General features: G+C 45.7%; 3 protein-coding genes across 3 annotated transcripts; 2 read left to right on the forward strand and 1 right to left on the reverse strand.

Moving 5' to 3' along the window:
- Window positions 1-812: 812 nt before the first annotated feature.
- LOC142217893 (uncharacterized) lies at window positions 813-4894 on the forward strand. Its single transcript, XM_075286215.1, has 7 exons — window positions 813-871; window positions 1067-1233; window positions 3186-3474; window positions 3673-3825; window positions 4376-4424; window positions 4468-4597; window positions 4755-4894. Exons 1-7 carry the CDS (start codon window positions 813-815, stop codon window positions 4892-4894), a joined length of 987 nt encoding a protein of 328 aa, XP_075142316.1.
- Window positions 4895-4928: 34 nt separating this feature from the next.
- LOC142217894 (C-reactive protein-like) lies at window positions 4929-16103 on the forward strand. Its single transcript, XM_075286216.1, has 3 exons — window positions 4929-5070; window positions 14967-14996; window positions 15388-16103. The coding sequence occupies exons 1-3, from the start codon at window positions 4929-4931 to the stop codon at window positions 16002-16004; spliced, it is 789 nt and encodes a 262-aa protein (XP_075142317.1). The 3' UTR covers window positions 16005-16103.
- Window positions 16104-17931: 1828 nt separating this feature from the next.
- Window positions 17932-24068, reverse strand: LOC142218711 (pentraxin fusion protein-like). Its single transcript, XM_075287599.1, has 9 exons — window positions 24005-24068; window positions 22509-22553; window positions 22363-22404; window positions 22022-22280; window positions 20673-20827; window positions 20530-20577; window positions 19421-19706; window positions 18813-18983; window positions 17932-18553 (listed from the first exon to the last, which is right to left on the reverse strand). The coding sequence occupies exons 1-9, from the start codon at window positions 24039-24041 to the stop codon at window positions 17935-17937; spliced, it is 1662 nt and encodes a 553-aa protein (XP_075143700.1). The 5' UTR covers window positions 24042-24068; the 3' UTR covers window positions 17932-17934.
- Window positions 24069-24903: the final 835 nt, after the last annotated feature.

Raw genomic sequence — 24903 nt, forward strand, 5'->3', positions numbered from 1 at the left:
TAGACATGGTTGTGTAACCTGGACTGTACTGCGGAGCGACGTTGCGGCTTATATCAGAGTCTTAGTGTGTTCTTTTTCTTAATATTTCGTTAAGTTTCTAGATTTGCTACAATCCCAGACGGGAATCGTCTCCTCGCAGGCCTTAGTCCTCACATAAGTCCCAGCATACGGTGGAGCTCTGACACTTGTATCACTCGCTTTTGTTTATTCCTCACAGAAAAAAGTCCCAGCTCGGAACGGAGACGCCGAAAAGAAGCCGAACAATGGCGGATGTAAGTCATTGACTCCTGTGATGTGAATCCCTTCCTCGTGACCTCGCTGCCATCAGGGTCCGATCCTGGCCATGTAATGAGAAGTGATCTCTACAGAGCAGGAGGCATCAATAACCCCAGGAGATGTAGATATATAATGATACATATAAGTGGAGCCCCCTAGTGGGAGCGCCTGGTGCCCCTGCCGGCTCTCAGCCCCGTTGTATGAGGCTTTGTCTCCATCCTTCTATGTAACGTCTTGTCGTTGATTCCTTACAATGGTGAAGGATTTCCTGAGCTCCTCTGATCTGTCACCCGTACCCTTCCAGCTCTGAACGTCGCTCCGCGCAGGCCCTCATACTCCAGTCGCAGTTATTTGACAAACAGCGACTCGGCTCCGTGACGGTCGATGGGAACCTGGCGACAAGTTACGCCTCGAGAAAGCTGCGCTCATACCTTGCACGACCAGGAGCCGTGGTGGCGCGTCGACATGTTGTCTAGAATGAGCGTAATGGTCTGTAGCCATCACCAACCGAGGAGACTGCTGCGCCCGTCGCTTGGATGGGGCTCGAGATTCGCATCGGAAACTCTGAAGTACGAGGAGGTCGAAATAATCCCAGGTACTAAAAAACATGGCTGAAAGAAATGGAGCGGGGTCCTGGGGATGGTCCGATAATATCTTGTAGATAACACCACAGTATAGTAATGAACCGTCCGCCATCTTGTAGATAACACCACAGTATAGTAATGATGAACCGTCCGCCATCTTGTAGATAACACCACAATAATCTTCAGTTTTGTTACTTTGTTTCCAGATGTGCGCGTATCGCCAGCATTGGTTCCGGGGAGACTCTTCTCTATGACTGCGGCGGGATGGAGGGACGCTTTGTCACTATTATTATTCCGGGGCGTAAAGAATATCTGCAGTTATGTGAAGTTCAAGTATTTGCCGACTTACTGGAGGAAACAAAGGACGCCATGTGTAAGGAAGGCCGGGATCCGTCGCTTTATATTAGATCTAATCTCTTACCTGCAGAGCTGGAAGGTCCTGTGACGACTCCCCTCCCCCCAGTGATACCTGCACGTAGGAGCCTGTTCACACTGGACAGGTCCTGTGACGACTCCCCCCCAGTGATACCTGCATGTAGGAGCCTGTTCACACTGGAAGGTCCTGTGACGACTCGCCCCCCAGTGATACCTGCACGTAGGAGCCTATTCACACTGGAAGGTCCTGTGACGACTCCCCCCCCCAGTGATACCTGCATGTAGGAGCCTGTTCACACTGGAAGGTCCTGTGACGACTCCCGCCCCAGTGATACCTGCACGTAGGAGCCTATTCACACTGGAAGGTCCTGTGACGATTCCCCCCCCCCACCCCCCCCAGTGATACCTGCACGTAGGAGCCTGTTCACACTGGAAGGTCCTGTGACGATTTCCCCCCCCCCCCAGTAATACCTGCACGTAGGAGCCTGTTCACACTGGAAGGTCCTGTGACGATTCCCCCCCCCCCCAGTGATACCTGCACGTAGGAGCCTGTTCACACTGGAAGGTCCTGTGACGACTCCCCCTCCCCCCCCAGTGATACCTGCACGTAGGAGCCTATTCACACTGGAAGGTCCTGTGACGACTCCCCTCCCCCCCCCAGTGATACCTGCACGTAGGAGCCTGTTCACACTGGAAGGTCCTGTGACGATCCCCCCTCCCCCCAGTGATACCTGCACGTAGGAGCCTGTTCACACTGGAAGGTCCTGTGACGATCCCCCCCTCCCCCCAGTGATACCTGCACGTAGGAGCCTATTCACACTGGAAGGTCCTGTGACGATCCCCCCCTCCCCCTCAGTGATACCTGCACGTAGGAGCCTGTTCACACTGGAAGGTCCTGTGACGACTCCCCCCCCCCCCCCCCCAGTGATACCTGCACGTAGGAGCCTGTTCACACTGGAAGGTCCTGTGACGACTCCCCCCCCCCCCAGTGATACCTGCACGTAGGAGCCTGTTCACACTGGAAGGTCCTGTGACGACTCCCCCCCCCCCAGTGATACCTGCACGTAGGAGCCTGTTCACACTGGAAGGTCCTGTGACGACTCCCCCCCCCCCAGTGATACCTGCACGTAGGAGCCTGTTCACACTGGAAGGTCCTGTGACGACTCCCCCCCCCCCAGTGATACCTGCACGTAGGAGCCTGTTCACACTGGAAGGTCCTGTGACGACTCCCCCCCCAGTGATACCTGCACGTAGGAGCCTGTTCACACTGGAAGGTCCTGTGACGACTCCCCCCCCCAGTGATACCTTGCACGTAGGAGCCTATTCACACTGGAAGGTCCTGTGACGACTCCCCCCCCAGTGATACCTGCATGTAGGAGCCTGTTCACACTGGAAGGTCCTGTGACGACTCCCCCCCTCCCCCCAGTGATACCTGCACGTAGGAGCCTATTCACACTGGAAGGTCCTGTGACGACTCCCCCCCCCAGTGATACCTGCATGTAGGAGCCTATTCACACTGGAAGGTCCTGTGACGATTCCCCCCAGTGATACCTGCACGTAGGAGCCTGTTCACACTGGAAGGTCCTGTGACGACTCCCCCCCCTCCCCCCAGTGATACCTGCACGTAGGAGCCTGTTCACACTGGAAGGTCCTGTGACGACTCCCCCCCTCCAGTGATACCTGCACGTAGGAGCCTGTTCACACTGGAAGGTCCTGTGACGACTCCCCCCCCCAGTGATACCTGCACGTAGGAGCCTGTTCACACTGGAAGGTCCTGTGACGACTCCCCCCCCCAGTGATACCTGCACGTAGGAGCCTGTTCACACTGGAAGGTCCTGTGACGACTCCCCCCCCTCCCAGTGATACCTGCACGTAGGAGCCTGTTCACCACTGCAGCACACCAGCTGTCCATGCTTCATTACCACAGTTTGTTTTTTTTCCTATTTCCAGATCATAATGTGGCTCTTAATGGCGTCGCCTCGCAGTCCAGCACGTTCTCATCGTCGGGAGATGCTCGGAATGCCAACGACGGATCCTTGGCCAACAATCACATCATGTCGCAGTGCTCCATCACCCAGCGGGAGCCGTCGCCATGGTGGATGGTGGACCTGCAGGCTACGTACAAGGTCTTTGCTGTGGTCATCACTAATCGCGTATTGGAGTGCTGCAAGCACAGGATCAGCGCCGCAGAGATTCGCATCGGAAACTCATCGGAGGCCGGAGGAACCCTGAATCCAAGGTGAATAGATCTGATGGATCAGACAGCTCTGCCATGCAGGAGACCCGGAGAGCTGGGTGACCACCCTAGACACAGACGTAACGCCTGCAGTGATGGTGATGATCAGACAGATATACAGTGACCATATATACACCATGACCGGACATAGGGGCCTATATACTACATAGGTGATAATACAATGTATGTAACCCACGGCAGGTGCGGAGTCATCACATCCATGGAGTCCGGAGAGTCCTTGTACTTCGCCTGTAATGGCATGGCTGGACAATATGTGACAGTGACAATCCCAGACGAGCCGAGCACCTCATCTTATGTGAGGTTCAGGTTTTCGGGGTCAGGATTTTTCTGGAGGTGAGTGATGTGGTTTGTCAGTGATTGACAGAAGGGAGCGATGAATGGAGCAGATATGGACGAGCGCCTATGGCTATGTACTGTATACAGATGCGGTGCACTAAGTGGCAGTGGTGTCGGTTGTATGGCGGCCACTGGGGGCGACACTCACTTATGTCTACCCTCAAGACCTCAACTCAATTGGTTAAATGACAGCGATTGTACAACAGGGAGTGCACAAGGATACCTTGTATATATATGTTATATTATATGTTATATATATTATATTATGTGTTATATTATATTGTTATATTGTATGTTATATGTGTTATATTATATCTTATATGTATTATATTATGTTATATGTTATATTATGTGTTATATTGTATCTTATATGTGTTATATGTGTTATATTATATATTATATGTTATATTACAGTATGTTATATTATATATGCTATATATATTATATGTTATATGTGTTATTTTGTATCTTATATGTGCTATATTGTATCTTATATGTTATATTATCTGTCACCATTTATTCTCTACTAACTTTCTTTGTTTTCCAGGAGAGATTTCAGATGTGAAGCAATTTATACACAGAACTCTCCCGAGGAGGTAATGCGGAGCCTTCTAGGCCAAGATATTAATCTTATCCCAGGTGGATGATAGTGATGATGATAGTGATGATGATGATGATGATGTTATTGAACATTTGTCTATTCCGTTGCTTGGAGATGATTTGTTGTCCATCAGTTATGAGTTTCGGCCATATTGGCTCAGGTCTAATCGTCCGTCTCTTACACAACAATGAATCCCAGACCATAGAAGACGTAAAATACTCAGCACAATCTCTTAGCGCTCCTTCTTAGGCGGCATCTTGTCTTGTAAATAATTCCATGTTCTTGGAGGATTTTATCATCATTCTTGTCTGTGATTTTCTTCCAGTTCCAAACCTAGCATTAAGCGGACTTTCATCCCAGTCCAGTCTCTACAACTTTTTTGGTGAATCCAAGAACGCCATCGATGGCTCCTTAATCGAGCGACTACTCTCAGAGGCAGTGCAGCCAGACGCTGCAGGAGATTAACCCTTGGTGGACTGTAGATCTCAAGGACGTCTTCATGGTCCTCTCTGTGGCTGTGACTAATCGACAGGACGGCAGCTGGGAAAGACTCAGCAACGCAGAGATCAGGATCGAGGAACTCCAAAGACTGGATACAGAACCCCAGGTGAAGGGGAAGGAAATTCTAGAAGTCACTCGGGGTATTTGGGGTCATTTCTTTCAGGTTCCTCTAATGTCACTTGTTACTGCAGACAATGGACCTGAAGGAGACGGTGCTGATGTTATTGCACATTATCTTATCAGGTGCGCGGTGTCATATATTCCCTGGGCCCCGGGTGACACCGGCCTGTACAACTGTAACGGGATGGAGGGGAGATACGTCACTGTGGTGCTGCCAGACAAGATCGAGAAACTCTCCCTCTGCGAGGTCCAAGTATTCGGCCTCCCCTCACCCCCGCTGGTAAGACCTCATCTCCTGATCTCTACTATGTTTTATATGTCGCTGGATAAACTGATTGTAACAATGAAAAAAAAAAATGGAAGTTTTTAAAGAATTTCTGTAATCAAAGTCATGAGAGTCACAATGGCCGACAATTGTAAGATACAAAAATCCTACTGAGTCATCGGAGACGGGACTGAGAGCCATTCATCATATTGTTTCTTGTTATACAGTAGTATTATTCCACCTATAGACATCAGCCTTGTATAGTATTATTCCACCTATAGACATCAGCCTTGTATAGTATTATTACACCTATAGACATCAGCCTTGTATAGTATTATTCCACCTATAGACATCAGCCTTGTATCGTATTATTACACCTATAGACATCAGCCTTGTATAGTATTATTCCACCTATAGACATCAGTCTTGTATGGTATTATTCCACCTATAGACATCAGCCTTGTATGGTATTATTCCACCTATAGACATCAGCCTTGTATAGTATTATTCCACCTATAGACATCAGCCTTGTATGGTATTATTCCACCTATAGACATCAGCCTTGTATAGTATTATTCCACCTATAGACATCAGCCTTGTATGGTATTATTCCACCTATAGACATCAGCCTTGTATGGTATTATTCCACCTATAGACATCAGCCTTGTATAGTATTATTCCACCTATAGACATCAGCCTTGTATAGTATTATTCCACCTATAGACATCAGCCTTGTATAGTATTATTCCACCTATAGACATCAGTCTTGTATAGTATTATTCCACCTATAGACATCAGCCTTGTATAGTATTATTACACCTATAGACATCAGCCTTGTATAGTATTATTCCACCTATAGACATCAGCCTTGTATCGTATTATTACACCTATAGACATCAGCCTTGTATGGTATTATTCCACCTATAGACATCAGTCTTGTATGGTATTATTCCACCTATAGACATCAGCCTTGTATGGTATTATTCCACCTATAGACATCAGCCTTGTATAGTATTATTCCACCTATAGACATCAGCCTTGTATAGTATTATTCCACCTATAGACATCAGCCTTGTATAGTATTATTACACCTATAGACATCAGCCTTGTATAGTATTATTCCACCTATAGACATCAGCCTTGTATCGTATTATTACACCTATAGACATCAGCCTTGTATAGTATTATTCCACCTATAGACATCAGTCTTGTATGGTATTATTCCACCTATAGACATCAGCCTTGTATGGTATTATTCCACCTATAGACATCAGCCTTGTATGGTATTATTCCACCTATAGACATCAGCCTTGTATGGTATTATTCCACCTATAGACATCAGCCTTGTATAGTATTATTCCACCTATAGACATCAGCCTTGTATGGTATTATTCCACCTATAGACATCAGCCTTGTATAGTATTATTCCACCTATAGACATCAGTCTTGTATAGTATTATTCCACCTATAGACATCAGCCTTGTATAGTATTATTCCACCTATAGACATCAGTCTTGTATAGTATTATTACACCTATAGACATCAGTCTTGTATAGTATTATTCCACCTATAGACATCAGTCTTGTATAGTATTATTCCACCTATAGACATCAGCCTTGTATGGTATTATTCCACCTATAGACATCAGCCTTGTATAGTATTATTCCACCTATAGACATCAGCCTTGTATAGTATTATTCCACCTATAGACATCAGCCTTGTATAGTATTATTCCACCTATAGACATCAGTCTTGTATAGTATTATTCCACCTATAGACATCAGCCTTGTATAGTATTATTACACCTATAGACATCAGTCTTGTATAGTATTATTCCACCTATAGACATCAGCCTTGTATAGTATTATTCCACCTATAGACATCAGCCTTGTATAGTATTATTCCACCTATAGACATCAGCCTTGTATCGTATTATTACACCTATAGACATCAGCCTTGTATAGTATTATTCCACCTATAGACATCAGCCTTGTATGGTATTATTACACCTATAGACATCAGTCTTGTATAGTATTATTACACCTATAGACATCAGCCTTGTATCGTATTATTACACCTATAGACATCAGCCTTGTATCGTATTATTACACCTATAGACATCAGCCTTGTATAGTATTATTACACCTATAGACATCAGCCTTGTATCGTATTATTACACCTATAGACATCAGCCTTGTATCGTATTATTCCACCTATAGACATCAGCCTTGTATAGTATTATTCCACCTATAGACATCAGCCTTGTATGGTATTATTACACCTATAGACATCAGTCTTGTATAGTATTATTCCACCTATAGACATCAGCCTTGTATCGTATTATTCCACCTATAGACATCAGCCTTGTATCGTATTATTACACCTATAGACATCAGTCTTGTATCGTATTATTACACCTATAGACATCAGCCTTGTATAGTATTATTACACCTATAGACATCAGCCTTGTATAGTATTATTACACCTATAGACATCAGCCTTGTATAGTATTATTACACCTATAGACATCAGTCTTGTATAGTATTATTCCACCTATAGACATCAGCCTTGTATAGTATTATTCCACCTATAGACATCAGTCTTGTATAGTATTATTCCACCTATAGACATCAGCCTTGTATCGTATTATTACACCTATAGACATCAGCCTTGTATAGTATTATTACACCTATAGACATCAGCCTTGTATAGTATTATTACACCTATAGACATCAGCCTTGTATAGTATTATTACACCTATAGACATCAGCCTTGTATAGTATTATTACACCTATAGACATCAGCCTTGTATAGTATTATTACACCTATAGACATCAGCCTTGTATAGTATTGTTACACCTATAGACATCAGCCTTGTATAGTATTATTCCACCTATAGACATCAGCCTTGTATAGTATTATTACACCTATAGACATCAGTCTTGTATAGTATTATTCCACCTATAGACATCAGTCTTGTATAGTATTATTCCACCTATAGACATCAGCCTTGTATAGTATTATTCCACCTATAGACATCAGCCTTGTATAGTATTATTACACCTATAGACATCAGCCTTGTATAGTATTATTCCACCTATAGACATCAGCCTTGTATAGTATTATTCCACCTATAGACATCAGTCTTGTATGGTATTATTCCACCTATAGACATCAGCCTTGTATGGTATTATTCCACCTATAGACATCAGCCTTGTATAGTATTATTCCACCTATAGACATCAGCCTTGTATGGTATTATTCCACCTATAGACATCAGCCTTGTATAGTATTATTCCACCTATAGACATCAGCCTTGTATGGTATTATTCCACCTATAGACATCAGCCTTGTATAGTATTATTCCACCTATAGACATCAGTCTTGTATAGTATTATTCCACCTATAGACATCAGCCTTGTATAGTATTATTCCACCTATAGACATCAGTCTTGTATAGTATTATTACACCTATAGACATCAGTCTTGTATAGTATTATTCCACCTATAGACATCAGTCTTGTATAGTATTATTCCACCTATAGACATCAGCCTTGTATGGTATTATTCCACCTATAGACATCAGCCTTGTATAGTATTATTCCACCTATAGACATCAGCCTTGTATAGTATTATTCCACCTATAGACATCAGCCTTGTATAGTATTATTCCACCTATAGACATCAGCCTTGTATAGTATTATTACACCTATAGACATCAGCCTTGTATAGTATTATTCCACCTATAGACATCAGCCTTGTATGGTATTATTCCACCTATAGACATCAGCCTTGTATAGTATTATTCCACCTATAGACATCAGTCTTGTATAGTATTATTCCACCTATAGACATCAGCCTTGTATAGTATTATTCCACCTATAGACATCAGTCTTGTATACTATTATTACACCTATAGACATCAGTCTTGTATAGTATTATTCCACCTATAGACATCAGTCTTGTATGGTATTATTCCACCTATAGACATCAGCCTTGTATGGTATTATTCCACCTATAGACATCAGCCTTGTATAGTATTATTCCACCTATAGACATCAGCCTTGTATAGTATTATTCCACCTATAGACATCAGTCTTGTATAGTATTATTCCACCTATAGACATCAGCCTTGTATAGTATTATTCCACCTATAGACATCAGTCTTGTATAGTATTATTCCACCTATAGACATCAGTCTTGTATAGTATTATTCCACCTATAGACATCAGCCTTGTATAGTATTATTCCACCTATAGACATCAGCCTTGTATCGTATTATTACACCTATAGACATCAGCCTTGTATGGTATTATTCCACCTATAGACATCAGCCTTGTATGGTATTATTACACCTATAGACATCAGTCTTGTATAGTATTATTACACCTATAGACATCAGCCTTGTATCGTATTATTACACCTATAGACATCAGCCTTGTATAGTATTATTCCACCTATAGACATCAGCCTTGTATCGTATTATTACACCTATAGACATCAGCCTTGTATCGTATTATTCCACCTATAGACATCAGCCTTGTATGGTATTATTCCACCTATAGACATCAGCCTTGTATGGTATTATTACACCTATAGACATCAGTCTTGTATAGTATTATTCCACCTATAGACATCAGCCTTGTATCGTATTATTCCACCTATAGACATCAGCCTTGTATCGTATTATTACACCTATAGACATCAGTCTTGTATCGTATTATTACACCTATAGACATCAGCCTTGTATAGTATTATTACACCTATAGACATCAGCCTTGTATAGTATTATTACACCTATAGACATCAGCCTTGTATAGTATTATTACACCTATAGACATCAGCCTTGTATAGTATTATTCCACCTATAGACATCAGCCTTGTATAGTATTATTCCACCTATAGACATCAGTCTTGTATAGTATTATTCCACCTATAGACATCAGTCTTGTATAGTATTATTCCACCTATAGACATCAGCCTTGTATCGTATTATTCCACCTATAGACATCAGTCTTGTATAGTATTATTCCACCTATAGACATCAGCCTTGTATAGTATTATTCCACCTATAGACATCAGCCTTGTATAGTATTATTCCACCTATAGACATCAGTCTTTTATAGTATTATTCCACCTATAGACATCAGCCTTGTATAGTATTATTCCACCTATAGACATCAGCCTTGTATAGTATTATTACACCTATAGACATCAGTCTTGTATAGTATTATTCCACCTATAGACATCAGCCTTGTATAGTATTATTCCACCTATAGACATCAGTCTTGTATAGTATTATTCCACCTATAGACATCAGCCTTGTATAGTATTATTCCACCTATAGACATCAGTCTTGTATAGTATTATTCCACCTATAGACATCAGCCTTGTATAGTATTATTACACCTATAGACATCAGTCTTGTATAGTATTATTACACCTATAGACATCAGTCTTGTATAGTATTATTCCACCTATAGACATCAGTCTTGTATAGTATTATTCCACCTATAGACATCAGCCTTGTATAGTATTATTCCACCTATAGACATCAGCCTTGTATAGTATTATTACACCTATAGACATCAGTCTTGTATAGTATTATTCCACCTATAGACATCAGTCTTGTATAGTATTATTCCACCTATAGACATCAGTCTTGTATAGTATTATTCCACCTATAGACATCAGCCTTGTATAGTATTATTCCACCTATAGACATCAGTCTTGTATAGTATTATTCCACCTATAGACATCAGCCTTGTATAGTATTATTCCACCTATAGACATCAGTCTTGTATAGTATTATTCCACCTATAGACATCAGCCTTGTATAGTATTATTCCACCTATAGACATCAGTCTTGTATAGTATTATTCCACCTATAGACATCAGTCTTGTATAGTATTATTCCACCTATAGACATCAGCCTTGTATAGTATTATTCCACCTATAGACATCAGTCTTGTATAGTATTATTCCACCTATAGACATCAGCCTTGTATAGTATTATTCCACCTATAGACATCAGCCTTGTATAGTATTATTACACCTATAGACATCAGTCTTGTATAGTATTATTCCACCTATAGACATCAGTCTTGTATAGTATTATTCCACCTATAGACATCAGTCTTGTATAGTATTATTCCACCTATAGACATCAGCCTTGTATAGTATTATTACACCTATAGACATCAGTCTTGTATAGTATTATTCCACCTATAGACATCAGCCTTGTATAGTATTATTCCACCTATAGACATCAGCCTTGCATAGTATTATTCCACCTATAGACATCAGCCTTGTATAGTATTATTCCACCTATAGACATCAGCCTTGTATAGTATTATTCCACCTATAGACATCAGTCTTGTATAGTATTATTCCACCTATAGACATCAGTCTTGTATAGTATTATTCCACCTATAGACATCAGCCTTGTATAGTATTATTACACCTATAGACATCAGTCTTGTATAGTATTATTCCACCTATAGACATCAGTCTTGTATAGTATTATTACACCTATAGACATCAGCCTTGTATAGTATTATTACACCTATAGACATCAGCCTTGTATAGTATTATTCCACCTATAGACATCAGCCTTGTATAGTATTATTCCACCTATAGACATCAGCCTTGTAGAATATTATTCCACCTATAGACATCAGTCTTGTATAGTATTATTACACCTATAGACATCAGTCTTGTATAGTATTATTACACCTATAGACATCAGTCTTGTATAGTATTATTACACCTATAGACATCAGCCTTGTATAGTATTATTACACCTATAGACATCAGTCTTGTATAGTATTATTACACCTATAGACATCAGCCTTGTATGGTATTATTCCACCTATAGACATCAGTCTTGTATAGTATTATTACACCTATAGACATCAGCCTTGTATGGTATTATTCCACCTATAGACATCAGCCTTGTATAGTATTATTCCACCTATAGACATCAGTCTTGTAGAATATTATAGTCTATAGCAGTGATGGCGAACCTATGGCACGCGTGCCAGAGAGGGCACGCAGAGCCCCCTCTGCTGGCACGCGTGCTGTCGCCCTGATCGCTCACTAACGGCGAATCCGATGCAGGATTCCCCGTTAGTGAGCGATCGCTGCCTTCAGCTGGTTGTGCAAATGCGCATCCAGCTGAAAGCTGTCAGTGTAGCTCAGTGTAGGCCACGCGTACTACGCGGCCTACACTGACTACAGAGTGTGACCTCTGAACAAGCGCGGGCGTGATGACGTAAGTCATCAGCGCGCGCAGTGAACAGAAGAGAGAACACCCGGCAGCTCTTCAGGTAACTATATTGTGTTTGTTTGCACTGTCAGGGGAGGGGGGCAACGGTGGACATTTCATGTTGTGTGGGAGGGGGCTACTGTAGACTTTCATGCTGTGTGGGTAGGGGGCTACTGTGGACCATTTTATGCTGTATGGGAGGGGGGCAACGGTGGACCTTTCATGTTGTGTGGGAGGGGGCTACTGTAGACTTTCATGCTGTGCGGGTAGGGGGCTACTGTGGACCATTTTATGCTGCTACTGTGGATCTTTCATGCTGTGTGGGAGGGGGCTACTCTGGACCATTTCATGTTGTGTAGGAGGGGGCTACTCTGGACCATTTCATGCTCTGTGGGAGGGGGCTACTGTGGACCAGTTCATGCTGTGTGGGAGGGGGCTACTGTGGACCAGTTCATGCTGTGTGGGAGGGGGCTACTGTGGACCAGTTCATGCTGTGTGGGAGGGGGCTACTCTGGACCAGTTCATGCTGTGTGGGAGGGGGCTACTGTGGACCAGTTCATGCTGTGTGGGAGGGGGCTACTGTGGACCAGTTCATGCTGTGTGGGAGGGGGCTACTGTGGACCAGTTCATGCTGTGTGGGAGGGGGCTACTCTGGACCAGTTCATGCTGTGTGGGAGGGGGCTACTGTGGACCAGTTCATGCTGTGTGGGAGGGGGCTACTGTGGACCAGTTCATGCTGTGTGGGAGGGGGCTACTGTGGACCAGTTCATGCTGTGTGGGAGGGGGCTACTGTGGACCAGTTCATGCTGTGTGGGAGGGGGCTACTCTGGACCATTTCATGCTGTGTGGGAGGGGGCTACTGTGGACCATTTCATGTTGTGTAGGAGGGGGCTACTGTGGATCTTTCATGCTCTGTGGGAGGGGGCTACTGTGGACCATTTCATGTTGTGTGGGAGGGGGCTATTGTGGACCAGTTCATGTTGTGTGGGAGGGGGCTACTGTGGACCATTTCATGTTGTGTGGGAGGGGGCTACTGTGGACCAGTTCATGCTGTGTGGGAGGGGGCTACTGTGGACCATTTCATGTTGTGTAGGAGGGGGCTACTGTGGACTAGTTCATGTTGTGTGGGAGGGGGCTACTGTGGACCAGTTCATGTTGTGTAGGAGGGGGCTACTGTGGATCTTTCATGCTCTGTGGGAGGGGGCTACTGTGGACCAGTTCATGTTGTGTGGGAGGGGGCTATTGTGGACCAGTTCATGTTGTGTGGGAGGGGGCTACTGTGGACCAGTTCATGTTGTGTGGGAGGGGGCTACTGTGGACCAGTTCATGCTGTGTGGGAGGGGGCTACTGTGGACCAGTTCATGCTGTGTGGGAGGGGGCTACTGTGGACCAGTTCATGTTGTGTGGGAGGGGGCTACTGTGGACCAGTTCATGTTGTGTGGGAGGGGGCTACTGTGGACCAGTTCATGTTGTGTGGGAGGGGGCTACTGTGGACCAGTTCATGTTGTGTGGGAGGGGGCTACTGTGGACCAGTTCATGTTGTGTGGGAGGGGGCTACTGTGGACCAGTTCATGCTGTGTGGGAGGGGGCTACTGTGGACCAGTTCATGCTGTGTGGGAGGGGGCTACTGTGGACCAGTTCATGCTGTGTGGGAGGGGGCTACTGTGGAGTATACAGGTATAATCCTGTGTGGGGGCCACTGAGGGGCAGATTGTACTGTGTGGGGGGGCCACTGAGGGGCAGATTGTACTGTGTGGGGGGCCACTGAGGGGCAGATTTTACTGTGTGGGGGGCCACTGAGGGGCAGATTGTACTGTGTGGGGGGCCACTGAGGGGCAGATTGTACTGTGTGGGGGGGCCACTGAGGGGCAGATTGTACTGTGTGGGGTCCCCTCACTATTTATATCACACAGTATCTGTTTTATAGCAGACGTGAAATTAGTACAGGATGTAATAACATTGCACGGTAACTATAAAACAGATCCTGTGCGATGTAAATAGTGAAAATTAATTGTTTAAAAGTACAGAATGCAGAGACCTTTACCTTTCAGTACAAGATCTGTAAAGCCCCAGTCACATGACTGTAATTTGTGGGTCCGCAATTGTGGACCCACAGAGTTTTAAGGTTAAATTGCCGTGTTGGCACTCTGTGATAATTTATTTGGTTTTGGGTTGCAGTTTAGGCACTCGGTCTCAAAAAGGTTCGCCATCACTGGTCTATAGGGTCTGTGGGATTCTGCGTGTGTCTGCTTTGTAAGCGTATAGGCCTTGTGCACATTATGGCGATAGGTTTGCACTGATACAATGTTTCATTCTACAATGGATGTGATGTTCACACTATAAGTTTATTCTGATACATTGAACTTTTTGATTTGTCTTCTCAGGAAACATTCCAAGTGTCATCGAAGGAGAAGGTATTATCATTGTATGATCTTTAATGCCACGTGGCCCCTCCCCCTTCTTGTCAGTAGGACCAAGTATATATCAGGCAGGCTGGGGGTATATCAGGCAAGTGGACAGTCAGTTCTAGAAGCTGCTAATATGGGAAGTGTAAGGATCTGGGCAGCTAAGACGAGGCGATGTTATTACAAGTCTCTGAATTGTCAAGTCTTGTGGGACATGCAGGGGTTAATACCTACCTAAAGGTGTCCAAACAGGGGCAGTCAGTGAGCGGCCGCCATCATCAAAGATCCTCTGGCAACTAGAAATCATCTGTGTATCACCTGGTGCATTGTCACAGTAGCAGCTGGAGCTCCCTCTAGTGGCCACCACTGGAGAATATTATATTGTCCTTTCTCCCTGTAGGTCTCGATGGATCAGCTTTAATATTTCCAGAAGAAGGGAACCAGACGTTTGCCATTCTCCAGCCACGAGAGCCAATAGACCTGACAGAATTCACCCTTTGCTTCCGTGTGGCCACCGCTCTCTCCGGCCATCGTGAAGTTATATTATTCTCCTACTGCAATAACGGCGCAGATGAGCTGAACGTTTGGAGGGAGTTCGATGGCCGCCTCTCCTTGTATCTCCGCACCAGTAGCGAGCCCACCATTTTCTCCTTGCCCGCTCTCAGCACATTTGGAACACACGTCTGTGTGACCTGGGAGTCTTCTTCTGGAGTAACAAGCTTTTGGGTTGATGGTAAAAGGTCTGCCAGACAAGTCTATAGGAAGGGGCACCACGTGTCTCCAGGGGGTATCGTGATCTTGGGGCAGGACCAAGATACTTGCGGGGGAAGGTTTGACGCCAAGCAAAGTCTTGTAGGAGAGATTTCAGATGTCCATCTGTGGAATTATCTTCTACCTTCTAGCACCATCAAAGATGTCCATGAAAAAAGGCAAAGCGCTGGAGGGAACATCATCGACTGGAGCTCCGTCCATTACAGGCTGTACGGGAATGCCGTGATTCAGTCAGTGGACGTCTGAGAAGAGTCGTCTAATCCATGCAGCCTAGATGGCGCGGGCATTTGCTTCTGTCACTGGACGATTTATCGTCACCTCTGTAGCTTTACAAGGAATCCATAATGTGGACTCGTCTTTATTCTTCCCCTGTTGGTGGCTACAGTGAAGCCTTATCACATTTATCAATGATTTATAATGTCTTCTTATGAAATTAAATTCTTCATTATTATTTTATTTTTCTCTATTATTTTGATCATTGGCATGGGGGGTTTTGTTAAATTTTTTTAGGAAAACTGATTATCCTCAATCCCCTTTACTTCATCTACCCAGAACATATCCCATAGTGTGAAGCTGCAGCTCCTAGGATACACTAGAGAGTCTGCGAATAGTATAGACAGTGTGAGTCAGGAGAGAGTAGTGTGGTGATGTATGTCATACGATACACAGGAGGATCTGCACACAGAACACACAGATCGTATACACCGATAGTGTGAGTCAGAAGAGAGAAGTGTGGTGATGTATGTCATACGATACACAGGAGGATCTGCACACAGAACACACAGATAGTATAGACAGATAGTGTGAGTCAGAAGAGAGTAGTGTGGTGATGTATGTCATACGATACACAGGAGGATCTGCACACAGAACACACAGATAGTATAGACAGATAGTGTGAGTCAGAAGAGAGTAGTGTGGTGATGTATGTCATACGATACACAGGAGGATCTGCACATAGAACACACAGATAGTATAGACAGTGTGAGTCAGAAGAGAGAAGTGTGGTAATGTATGTCATACGATACACAGGAGGATCTGAACACAGAACACACAGATCGTATACACCGATAGTGTGAGTCAGAAGAGAGAAGTGTGGTGATGTATCTCATAAGATACACAGGAGGATCTGCACACAGAACACACAGATAGTATAGACAGTGTGAGTCAGAAGAGAGTAGTGTGGTAATGTATGTCATACGATACACAGGAGGATCTGCACACAGAACACACAGATAGTATAGACAGATAGTGTGAGTCAGAAGAGAGTAGTGTGGTAATGTATGTCATACGATACACAGGAGGATCTGCACACAGAACACACAGATAGTATAGACAGTGTGAGTCAGAAGAGTTTATTGTGTATAGTGTGATGCTGTATCTCATAAGATACACAGGAGATTCTAGACACAGAATACACAGATAGTATAGATGGACAATGTGAGTCAGAAGAGAATACTGTGACTATGCATCTCATATGATATACAGGAGACTCTGCACATAGAACACATAGACAGGAAATGTGGGTCAGGAGAGCGGTGTGATGTTGATCAGACACATGGGAGATTCTGCACACAGCAAACACAGATGGTATATATAGGCAGCGTTAATTAGAAGAGAGTAGTGTGACCCTGAATCTTATAAGATACACCGGAGACTCTGCACACAGCAAACACATAGTATCGTCAGGAAATGTGATTCAAGAGAGTAGTTTGATGCTGTATCTCATAAGATACACAGGAGACTCTGCACACAGCACACAGAGATAGTATAGACAGGCAGTATGAGTCAGGAGAGAGTAGTTAATATAGTGCTGATGTGACATTGTGTATAACATAACAGTTAGTGAGGTTTGTGAGCCCTCCTGGGAGTCCAGAAGGTCACACTTGGACAAAAAATGAAACCCTCGACTTCTTCACACTGATTTCCTCCTCCATTGTTGTAACACACAGTAACGCACAGACTCCTATAAGACGGTAGACATACATCCACTTCTCTGATGGCTCATGTGAACAAGGCCTAAGCGACTCTTCCAGGCTGGCTCTCGGTTCTTACAGATTATTAGGACATGAATTAGACTCTGGTGTGTCATGTGATGACTTTATTGTCTGGCTTATACATCTGTGACCGGAATACGATGGTCTCGGGGTATTACAGGCGGTATTATAATCACTGACCTCTAAACCACTTCTACCTTTCCCTTTAAGGAGTAGGACAAGTTACTCCAATCAAAAATCTCGCCCTTTCGTGTTACTTTGCCTTTAAACATAGATCGGAGGGACCTGAGCGACAGGACTTTGTTCCACATGTTCAGATCTTTAATCTTCCCAACGTAGCTCTGGGATTTCTCGAATCCATCGCCAAGGCCGTCCTGATCTTGCCCCAGAATGACCATGCCGCCGGCCCGCACCGTGTGCCTCTTGCGGTAAATCTTGTTTCCGTGTCTTTTGCCGTTGACCCACAGTTCACAGCGGCCATTCTTCGACTCCCAAGTAAGACAGAGATGGTTCCATTCCTTGCTATAGTCGAGTTTCGGGAACATTAACCCTTCGCCGCTCATGTAGAATCCAACGTTTCCATCGGACTCCAGCCAGAGATTCAGCTCATCGTAATATAAGGTACGATAGGAAAACAAGATGGTCTCTCTGTTCTCCGAGACGTTCAAGGACAGCTTCATGCAGAGCGTAAAGGAGGTCAACCTCATGGGCTGAGCCGGGGTCAGGAGAACGTAATCTGTAACGCTCTGCTCCGGGAAAAGGAAGGATCGCCCTTCAAGATCTAAGAAAAGAAAGGAATGGCTGTGAGACGCTCAGCAGAAGTGCGCAGAACTAAGGAGCTCAGTCTGAGACTTGTGTCACTTACTTGTCACCGCAGGGAGACTTTCATCTACTTGAGTATGAACTGTAAGAATAAGGGGAAGGAAGATAAGTGAACCTGAAATCCTCTGTGCTGCTGAAGTCATCTCTCCCCCTGACAACCAGCACCACCGGCCACCCCTGACAACTTTCACCCCCCAGCTAGGTTTCTGCAATCGAGTCCCTCCATAGTCCACTCCACTCACCTTCTGGAGTTACAGACACTCTGATGGGGACAGCAAACACTTGCACCTCACACACTGACAGGTACTGTTTTTGGTCGGGGATCACGACGGTCACGTATCTCCCCATCATCCCTCTGCAGTTGAAAGACAACGTCTCCCCATAATTCATTCGGAATACAACTCCACACCTGGAAGAAATGACATTGTCCTCAAGTGTCCGCAGCGACTGGGCGCAAGAAAAGACTGGAAGAACACGAGACGTAAGGCTCTATTCACACTGGAGGTTAATCACGGCACTCCAGAAGATGGAAATGGTAATGAGGCAATAATCAATTCAGGCCCTCGATATCGGAGCTTTAGGCCAATGCTTTAGTCTCACACTTCAGTGTTACGTAATCGTACATGTTGTGAACGTTTCGGCCCACTAAGGGCCTTCATCAGACCGGACTGCCAATGAATTAGGAGAAGAACACACATGATCGGCCTCCATTACAGCGGATTCAGTGCACTTGCCTGTTTCCATAGTTGGCATTGACTTACGGCCTCCTCTCCGCTGGGCTTGGGATTAACGTCCACCCCGGGATCTCTCCGCTCTGCCATTGATCAATAACCCTAAACCTCTTACCTGGGGTTGCGAATTCCACCGTCCTCCGCCGAGTCCCCTATACGAATCTCCGCACCATTGATCCTTTCTCTGCAGCAGTCCTGCCGATTGGTGATGGCCACAGAGGCTACACGATGGCTGCTCTTCAGGTCCAGGCTCCACCAGGGGCTCATCTGGTTTCGGGTGTGTGTGCACTCACCCGCCAAGTAATTGGCGGACAAGGAGCCATCTATGGCGGTTCTGACCTCAGATCGGCTTCCATAGTAGGACGACTGGGTGGCAATGCCTTGAGGAGCCACGTTCTTGGCTTGAAATTGAGTGGAAACAGATCATTATTTCTTTGTCTATGTGACGGGCAAAGACAAGCTGCGTACAAGGCTCCGTTCCGCTGATTCTGGGTCACTTGGATTTTTTTCTCTAGCCACTACCATTTCTTATCAATTACAATCTGTACTGTCAGCTGGGAGGCCTCAGATTATCTTCTCCAGGCCAGGACCGCCCACTTGACAGTAGAGAGTCTAATTAGCATATTAAGAACTATAACAGCTCGGCAATGGTGAGGGCTAGAGAAAAATTTCCAACTGATCACCAAGAATTGGAGCAGAACCTACTGTAGGGTGCAACCATTTGGTGAAGGTGGTGAAAGGTCCCATTTAGTGAGACCCAGGACTCACAATCTCACAATACTTGGAGACCCCACTAATCTAGCAGATGCCACTGGATAGGAGATGACTGCTAATCACTGGAAGACTCCTTTAAGTGCATCTTGTTAGATCTTAGAGCCTCTCACAATAAAATGATCATCTCAACATTCCCAAACCAAAAAGATTGGCTCCAATGACCTGCGCACCCTGCGGAGCGATCGGCGCTGCTCTAGCGCTGCCTATACCTGGAGACTCATCTTCTAGTAATGCAGGGACATGTCCTGGGGCCTTCAGAGCATCCTAGTGCAATGGCGGACATACCGGACACTGAACAATCCAGATAAAGTTGTAATGGTCGAATATAATTTTGCCACCTTGTAGAAGAGGACGGCTTAGATGTGACGCTACACTCAGGGTCAGGCATTGGCATGGACACACGTCTACAATCTGTTCATGGGACTACAACTACAGAATGAACAACGTTACCTCCATGATGGTTCCTCTGAACGTCAAGATCTCCATTCCAGTCTCCACCTGCGATAGAAATGCGATGTTCACAATGTAATAGTGTGAGGTCCACCAGGTCTGACCTAGGACAGCTGAGGTATATGTGCTACTTAGTAACCTACTTGGAGTGTCCACCGAGAGGGCAAACACTTGGACTTCACACAAGCCGAGGGAAGTTTCCTTGTCTGGGATAACAATGGTCACAAACTGGCCCTCTAACCCATCGCAGTTGAATGAGAAGGTCTCTTTGGGCCCAATAGAGGACAATGTGCCACATCTGTGAAATATGACATGGAGATCATGGGGAGTAATAACATCAGTATTTCTGAGCTCGTGTCAGAGGATTCACATGCAGAGACCAGGCACATGCAGAGACCAGGCACCATGCAGAGACCAGGCACCATGCAGAGACCAGGCACCAGGCAGAGACCAGGCACCACGCAGAGACCAGGCACCACGCAGAGACCAGGCACCACGCAGAGACCAGGCACCACGCAGAGACCAGGCACCACGCAGAGACCAGGCACATGCAGAGACCAGGCACCATGCAGAGACCAGGCACCACGCAGAGACCAGGCACCACGCAGAGACCAGGCACCACGCAGAGACCAGGCACCACGCAGAGACCAGGCACCACGCAGAGACCAGGTACATGCAGAGACCAGGTACATGCAGAGACCAGGTACATGCAGAGACCAGGTACATGCAGAGACCAGGTACATGCAGAGACCAGGCACATGCAGAGACCAGGCACATGCAGAGACCAGGCACCATGCAGAGACCAGGCACCATGCAGAGACCAGGCACCATGCAGAGACCAGGCACCATGCAGAGACCAGGCACCATGCAGAGACCAGGCACATGCAGAGACCAGGCACATGCAGAGACCAGGCACCATGCAGAGACCAGGCACCATGCAGAGACCAGGCACATGCAGAGACCAGGCACCACGCAGAGACCAGGCACATGCAGAGACCAGGCACCACGCAGAGACCAGGCACCACGCAGAGACCAGGCACATGCAGAGACCAGGCACCATGCAGAGACCAGGCACCATGCAGAGACCAGGCACATGCAGAGACCAGGTACATGCAGAGACCAGGCACCATGCAGAGACCAGGCACCACGCAGAGACCAGGCACCATGCAGAGACCAGGCACCATGCAGAGACCAGGCACATGCAGAGACCAGGCACATGCAGAGACCAGGTACATGCAGAGACCAGGCACCATGCAGAGACCAGGCACCATGCAGAGACCAGGCACCATGCCATAAGACTCGGCAGAAGCAGAGCTCTCCCACCCGAAGGGCGAGGCAACTCAGCATGTCACGGGGATTCGTTAGTTTTTGGTTACGATTGGGGACAAAGTAGAGATTAATATAAACATGGTGCCGATCCGCCTTATATACAGACTGGAGAACAAGAGACAGGACAAACATTTAGACTGTAGAAGAAGGATGTGAGGCCTACATGGGGTTCTTCTTCCAACCAGTAGCAGAAGATCCCACGTGAATCTCAGCTCCATGAAGATCTTGATCACTGGAGACATTCTGGTTCGTCACCGCGATGGAGAAGACTTTGTGAACCGACCCCAGATCTACGGTCAACCAAGGATTCTTCTCCACGGTCGTCCTGGTGCATTTCTTCAGGTCGCCATCAATAGCATTACTCGCTTCTCCTTCATCCGTGCTGGACTGAGTTGCCTTTGCAGTCAGCGCCACATTGGATGCTAAGGAACATAGAAACTGTATTACCTGGAGAAGGGGAAGGTCTGGAAGACGGGATGGATTATCGGTGGTGGAGACTCTCACCAGCATTCGAGTGTTTCAGGAGGTTTCTCAGCTCAGTTGCAACTGTGGAAATGGAAACAAGGTCAGAACATGGAGCGACCAAGTGTCACAACTCACGAGGTCTCCATCATTGGGAATTGTCAGTGATACAAAGTGACCAGACGTACCCATACGTTCTTCACTCTCGAAGGAGTCCTCCTTAGATGGAGAAGCTGAAAGGAATCAGAATATTAGTTTACTTCAGACGATTCCTCCCGTTATTCTGTATGTTTGATGATTGTGTTCTTTAATAGGGAAAGAAAAAATAATAATCTGCAGAATCTCAGGATGTAATATATGTAGATAAGCGACAGAACCCGGAGTGACCGCTGCCATACAAGAGTGTTCATGTCATTAAAGGGCCACCACCACCTTTATCCAACTAAATAGGCTGAAAATCCTTTGCAGATTAAGTTTTTAATAAACATTTTCTGCGGTCAGCTCCTGAGCTCCCTCTAGTGGTGACTGTATATAATCAGTCTGTGGTCAGCTCCTGAGCTCCCTCTAGTGGTGACTGTATATAATCAGTCTGCGGTCAGTTCCTGAGCTCCCTCTAGTGGTGACTGTATATAATCAGTCTGCAGTCAGCTCCTGAGCTCCCTCTAGTGGTGACTGTATATAATCAGTCTGCGGTCAGCTCCTGAGCTCCCTCTAGTGTTGACTATATATAATCAGTCTGCGGTCAGCTCCTGAGCTCCCTCTAGTGGTGACTGTATATAATCAGTCTGCAGTCAGCTCCTGAGCTCCCTCTAGTGGTGGCTGTATATAATCAGTCTGTGGTCAGCTCCTGAGCTCCCTCTAGTGGTGACTGTATATAATCAGTCTGCGGTCAGTTCCTGAGCTCCCTCTAGTGTTGACTATATATAATCAGTCTGCGGTCAGCTCCTGAGCTCCCTCTAGTGGTGACTGTATATAATCAGTCTGCAGTCAGCTCCTGAGCTCCCTCTAGTGGTGACTGTATATAATCAGTCTGCGGTCAGTTCCTGAGCTCCCTCTAGTGTTGACTATATATAATCAGTCTGCGGTCAGCTCCTGAGCTCCCTCTAGTGGTGACTGTATATAATCAGTCTGCAGTCAGCTCCTGAGCTCCCTCTAGTGTTGACTATATATAATCAGTCTGCGGTCAGCTCCTGAGCTCCCTCTAGTGGTGACTGTATATAATCAGTCTGTGGTCAGCTCCTGAGCTCCCTCTAGTGGTGACTGTATATAATCAGGCTCCTGAGCTCCCTCTAGTGGTGACTGTATATAATCAGGCTCCTGAGCTCCCTCTAGTGGTGACTGTATATAAGCAGCCTGCGGTCAGCTCCTGAGCTCCCTCTAGTGGTGACTGTATATAATCAGTCTGCAGTCAGCTCCTGAGCTCCCTCTAGTGGTGACTGTATATAATCAGGCTCCTGAGCTCCCTCTAGTGGTGACTGTATATAATCAGTCTGCGGTCAGCTCCTGAGCTCCCTCTAGTGGTGACTGTATATAATCAGTCTGCAGTCAGCTCCTGAGCTCCATCTAGTGGTGACTGTATATAATCAGTCTGCGGTCAGCTCCTGAGCTCCCTCTAGTGGTGGGTGTATATAATCAGTCTGTGGTCGGATTCCAGTCCCTGTGTTGCCTCCAGTTATTCTCTTACTTGTGTAGTCTTTTGTAACGTTCTTGCCGTAGGCCATCACCTCGCACAATGTCAGATATCCAGCTTTCCCCGGGATGGTGACGGTGATATACTGACCCACCATCCCGCAGACAAATTCCATTTCTTTTCCAAGACCCAGTGATTCGATTTTAGCACATCTGCGAGAAAGGCGGAGCTGACATTATCCGAATATTTGGCCCCTCCTATTGATTTTACCTTCTTCTAGGTCATTGCCTTTTACCTTGGATTTTGCTTTCCGCCTTCTTCTGGAGAATTTCCGATTCTAATTTCTGCCCCGTTGATCCTCTCTGGACAGCAGTCGCCTCGATTTCTAATCTTGACTTTGGTGACGTTGTAGACGTTTGTGAGGTCCACCCTCCACCAGGGCTCGACATCCATGTCCGTGTGCGAGCAGTGACCGGTCATGTAGATGGCGCTGCGGGAGCCGTCTATGGCATTTTCGGATGCTCCGAATTTATCGTAAGTGCTGGACTGGGAAGTGACCCCTCTGAATGCCAAGTTGTCTCCTAAGACCAAGCAGAATGGATCATAAAGGGGCTGGCCCTCTCCACCCACGGGATAGCCTGCTGATCAGAGGGGGTCACACAGAGCAGTCTCATTGGGGCCTTCAGGTCACCGCGGGTCTCCCAATTCTTTCAACCCTTGTAAACCAAGGCTGCAAATAGTGAAGGCTCTGCATTAATAGACTGTCACAAGTCCGCAGTAGATAATCTGCTGAAGGTCGTCCCCGTGTGACCCCGGCCATGGGACATGTCCATAAATAAGACGGACCCCTCATAAGACTGTGTTACTATAGTGAGGATGTGAATATGTGACATCTAAATAATTCTACCCGGTTACAGTCACAGGCGACTCCTTACTTACGCACCTTCAGGTTC

This window comes from Leptodactylus fuscus, chromosome 9 (genome assembly GCF_031893055.1).
Source record: "Leptodactylus fuscus isolate aLepFus1 chromosome 9, aLepFus1.hap2, whole genome shotgun sequence".
Taxonomy (NCBI): Eukaryota; Metazoa; Chordata; class Amphibia; order Anura; family Leptodactylidae; genus Leptodactylus; species Leptodactylus fuscus.

What these genes read in the sequence shown, in the direction of transcription:
- LOC142217894 (XM_075286216.1), top strand. Translation starts at nt 4,929, where the DNA reads ATGGTCCTCTCTGTGGCTGTGACTAATCGACAGGACGGCAGCTGGGAA. An exon ending in AATTCTAGAAGTCACTCGGG is followed by an intron (nt 5,071 to 14,966) that starts GTATTTGGGGTC and finishes TTGTCTTCTCAG; the next exon opens with GAAACATTCCAAGTGTCATC. An exon ending in AAGTGTCATCGAAGGAGAAG is followed by an intron (nt 14,997 to 15,387) that starts GTATTATCATTG and finishes TTCTCCCTGTAG; the next exon opens with GTCTCGATGGATCAGCTTTA.
- LOC142218711 (XM_075287599.1), bottom strand. Translation starts at nt 24,041, where the DNA reads ATGGCCTACGGCAAGAACGTTACAAAAGACTACACAA. An exon ending in CGTTACAAAAGACTACACAA is followed by an intron (nt 22,554 to 24,004) that starts GTAAGAGAATAA and finishes GATTCCTTTCAG; the next exon opens with CTTCTCCATCTAAGGAGGAC. An exon ending in TCTGTAACTCCAGAAGGTGA is followed by an intron (nt 18,554 to 18,812) that starts GTGGAGTGGACT and finishes AGCGTCTCACAG; the next exon opens with CCATTCCTTTCTTTTCTTAG.
- LOC142217893 (XM_075286215.1), top strand. Translation starts at nt 813, where the DNA reads ATGGGGCTCGAGATTCGCATCGGAAACTCTGAAGTACGAGGAGGTCGA. An exon ending in GGGTCAGGATTTTTCTGGAG is followed by an intron (nt 3,826 to 4,375) that starts GTGAGTGATGTG and finishes TTTGTTTTCCAG; the next exon opens with GAGAGATTTCAGATGTGAAG. An exon ending in CACAGAACTCTCCCGAGGAG is followed by an intron (nt 4,425 to 4,467) that starts GTAATGCGGAGC and finishes ATCTTATCCCAG; the next exon opens with GTGGATGATAGTGATGATGA.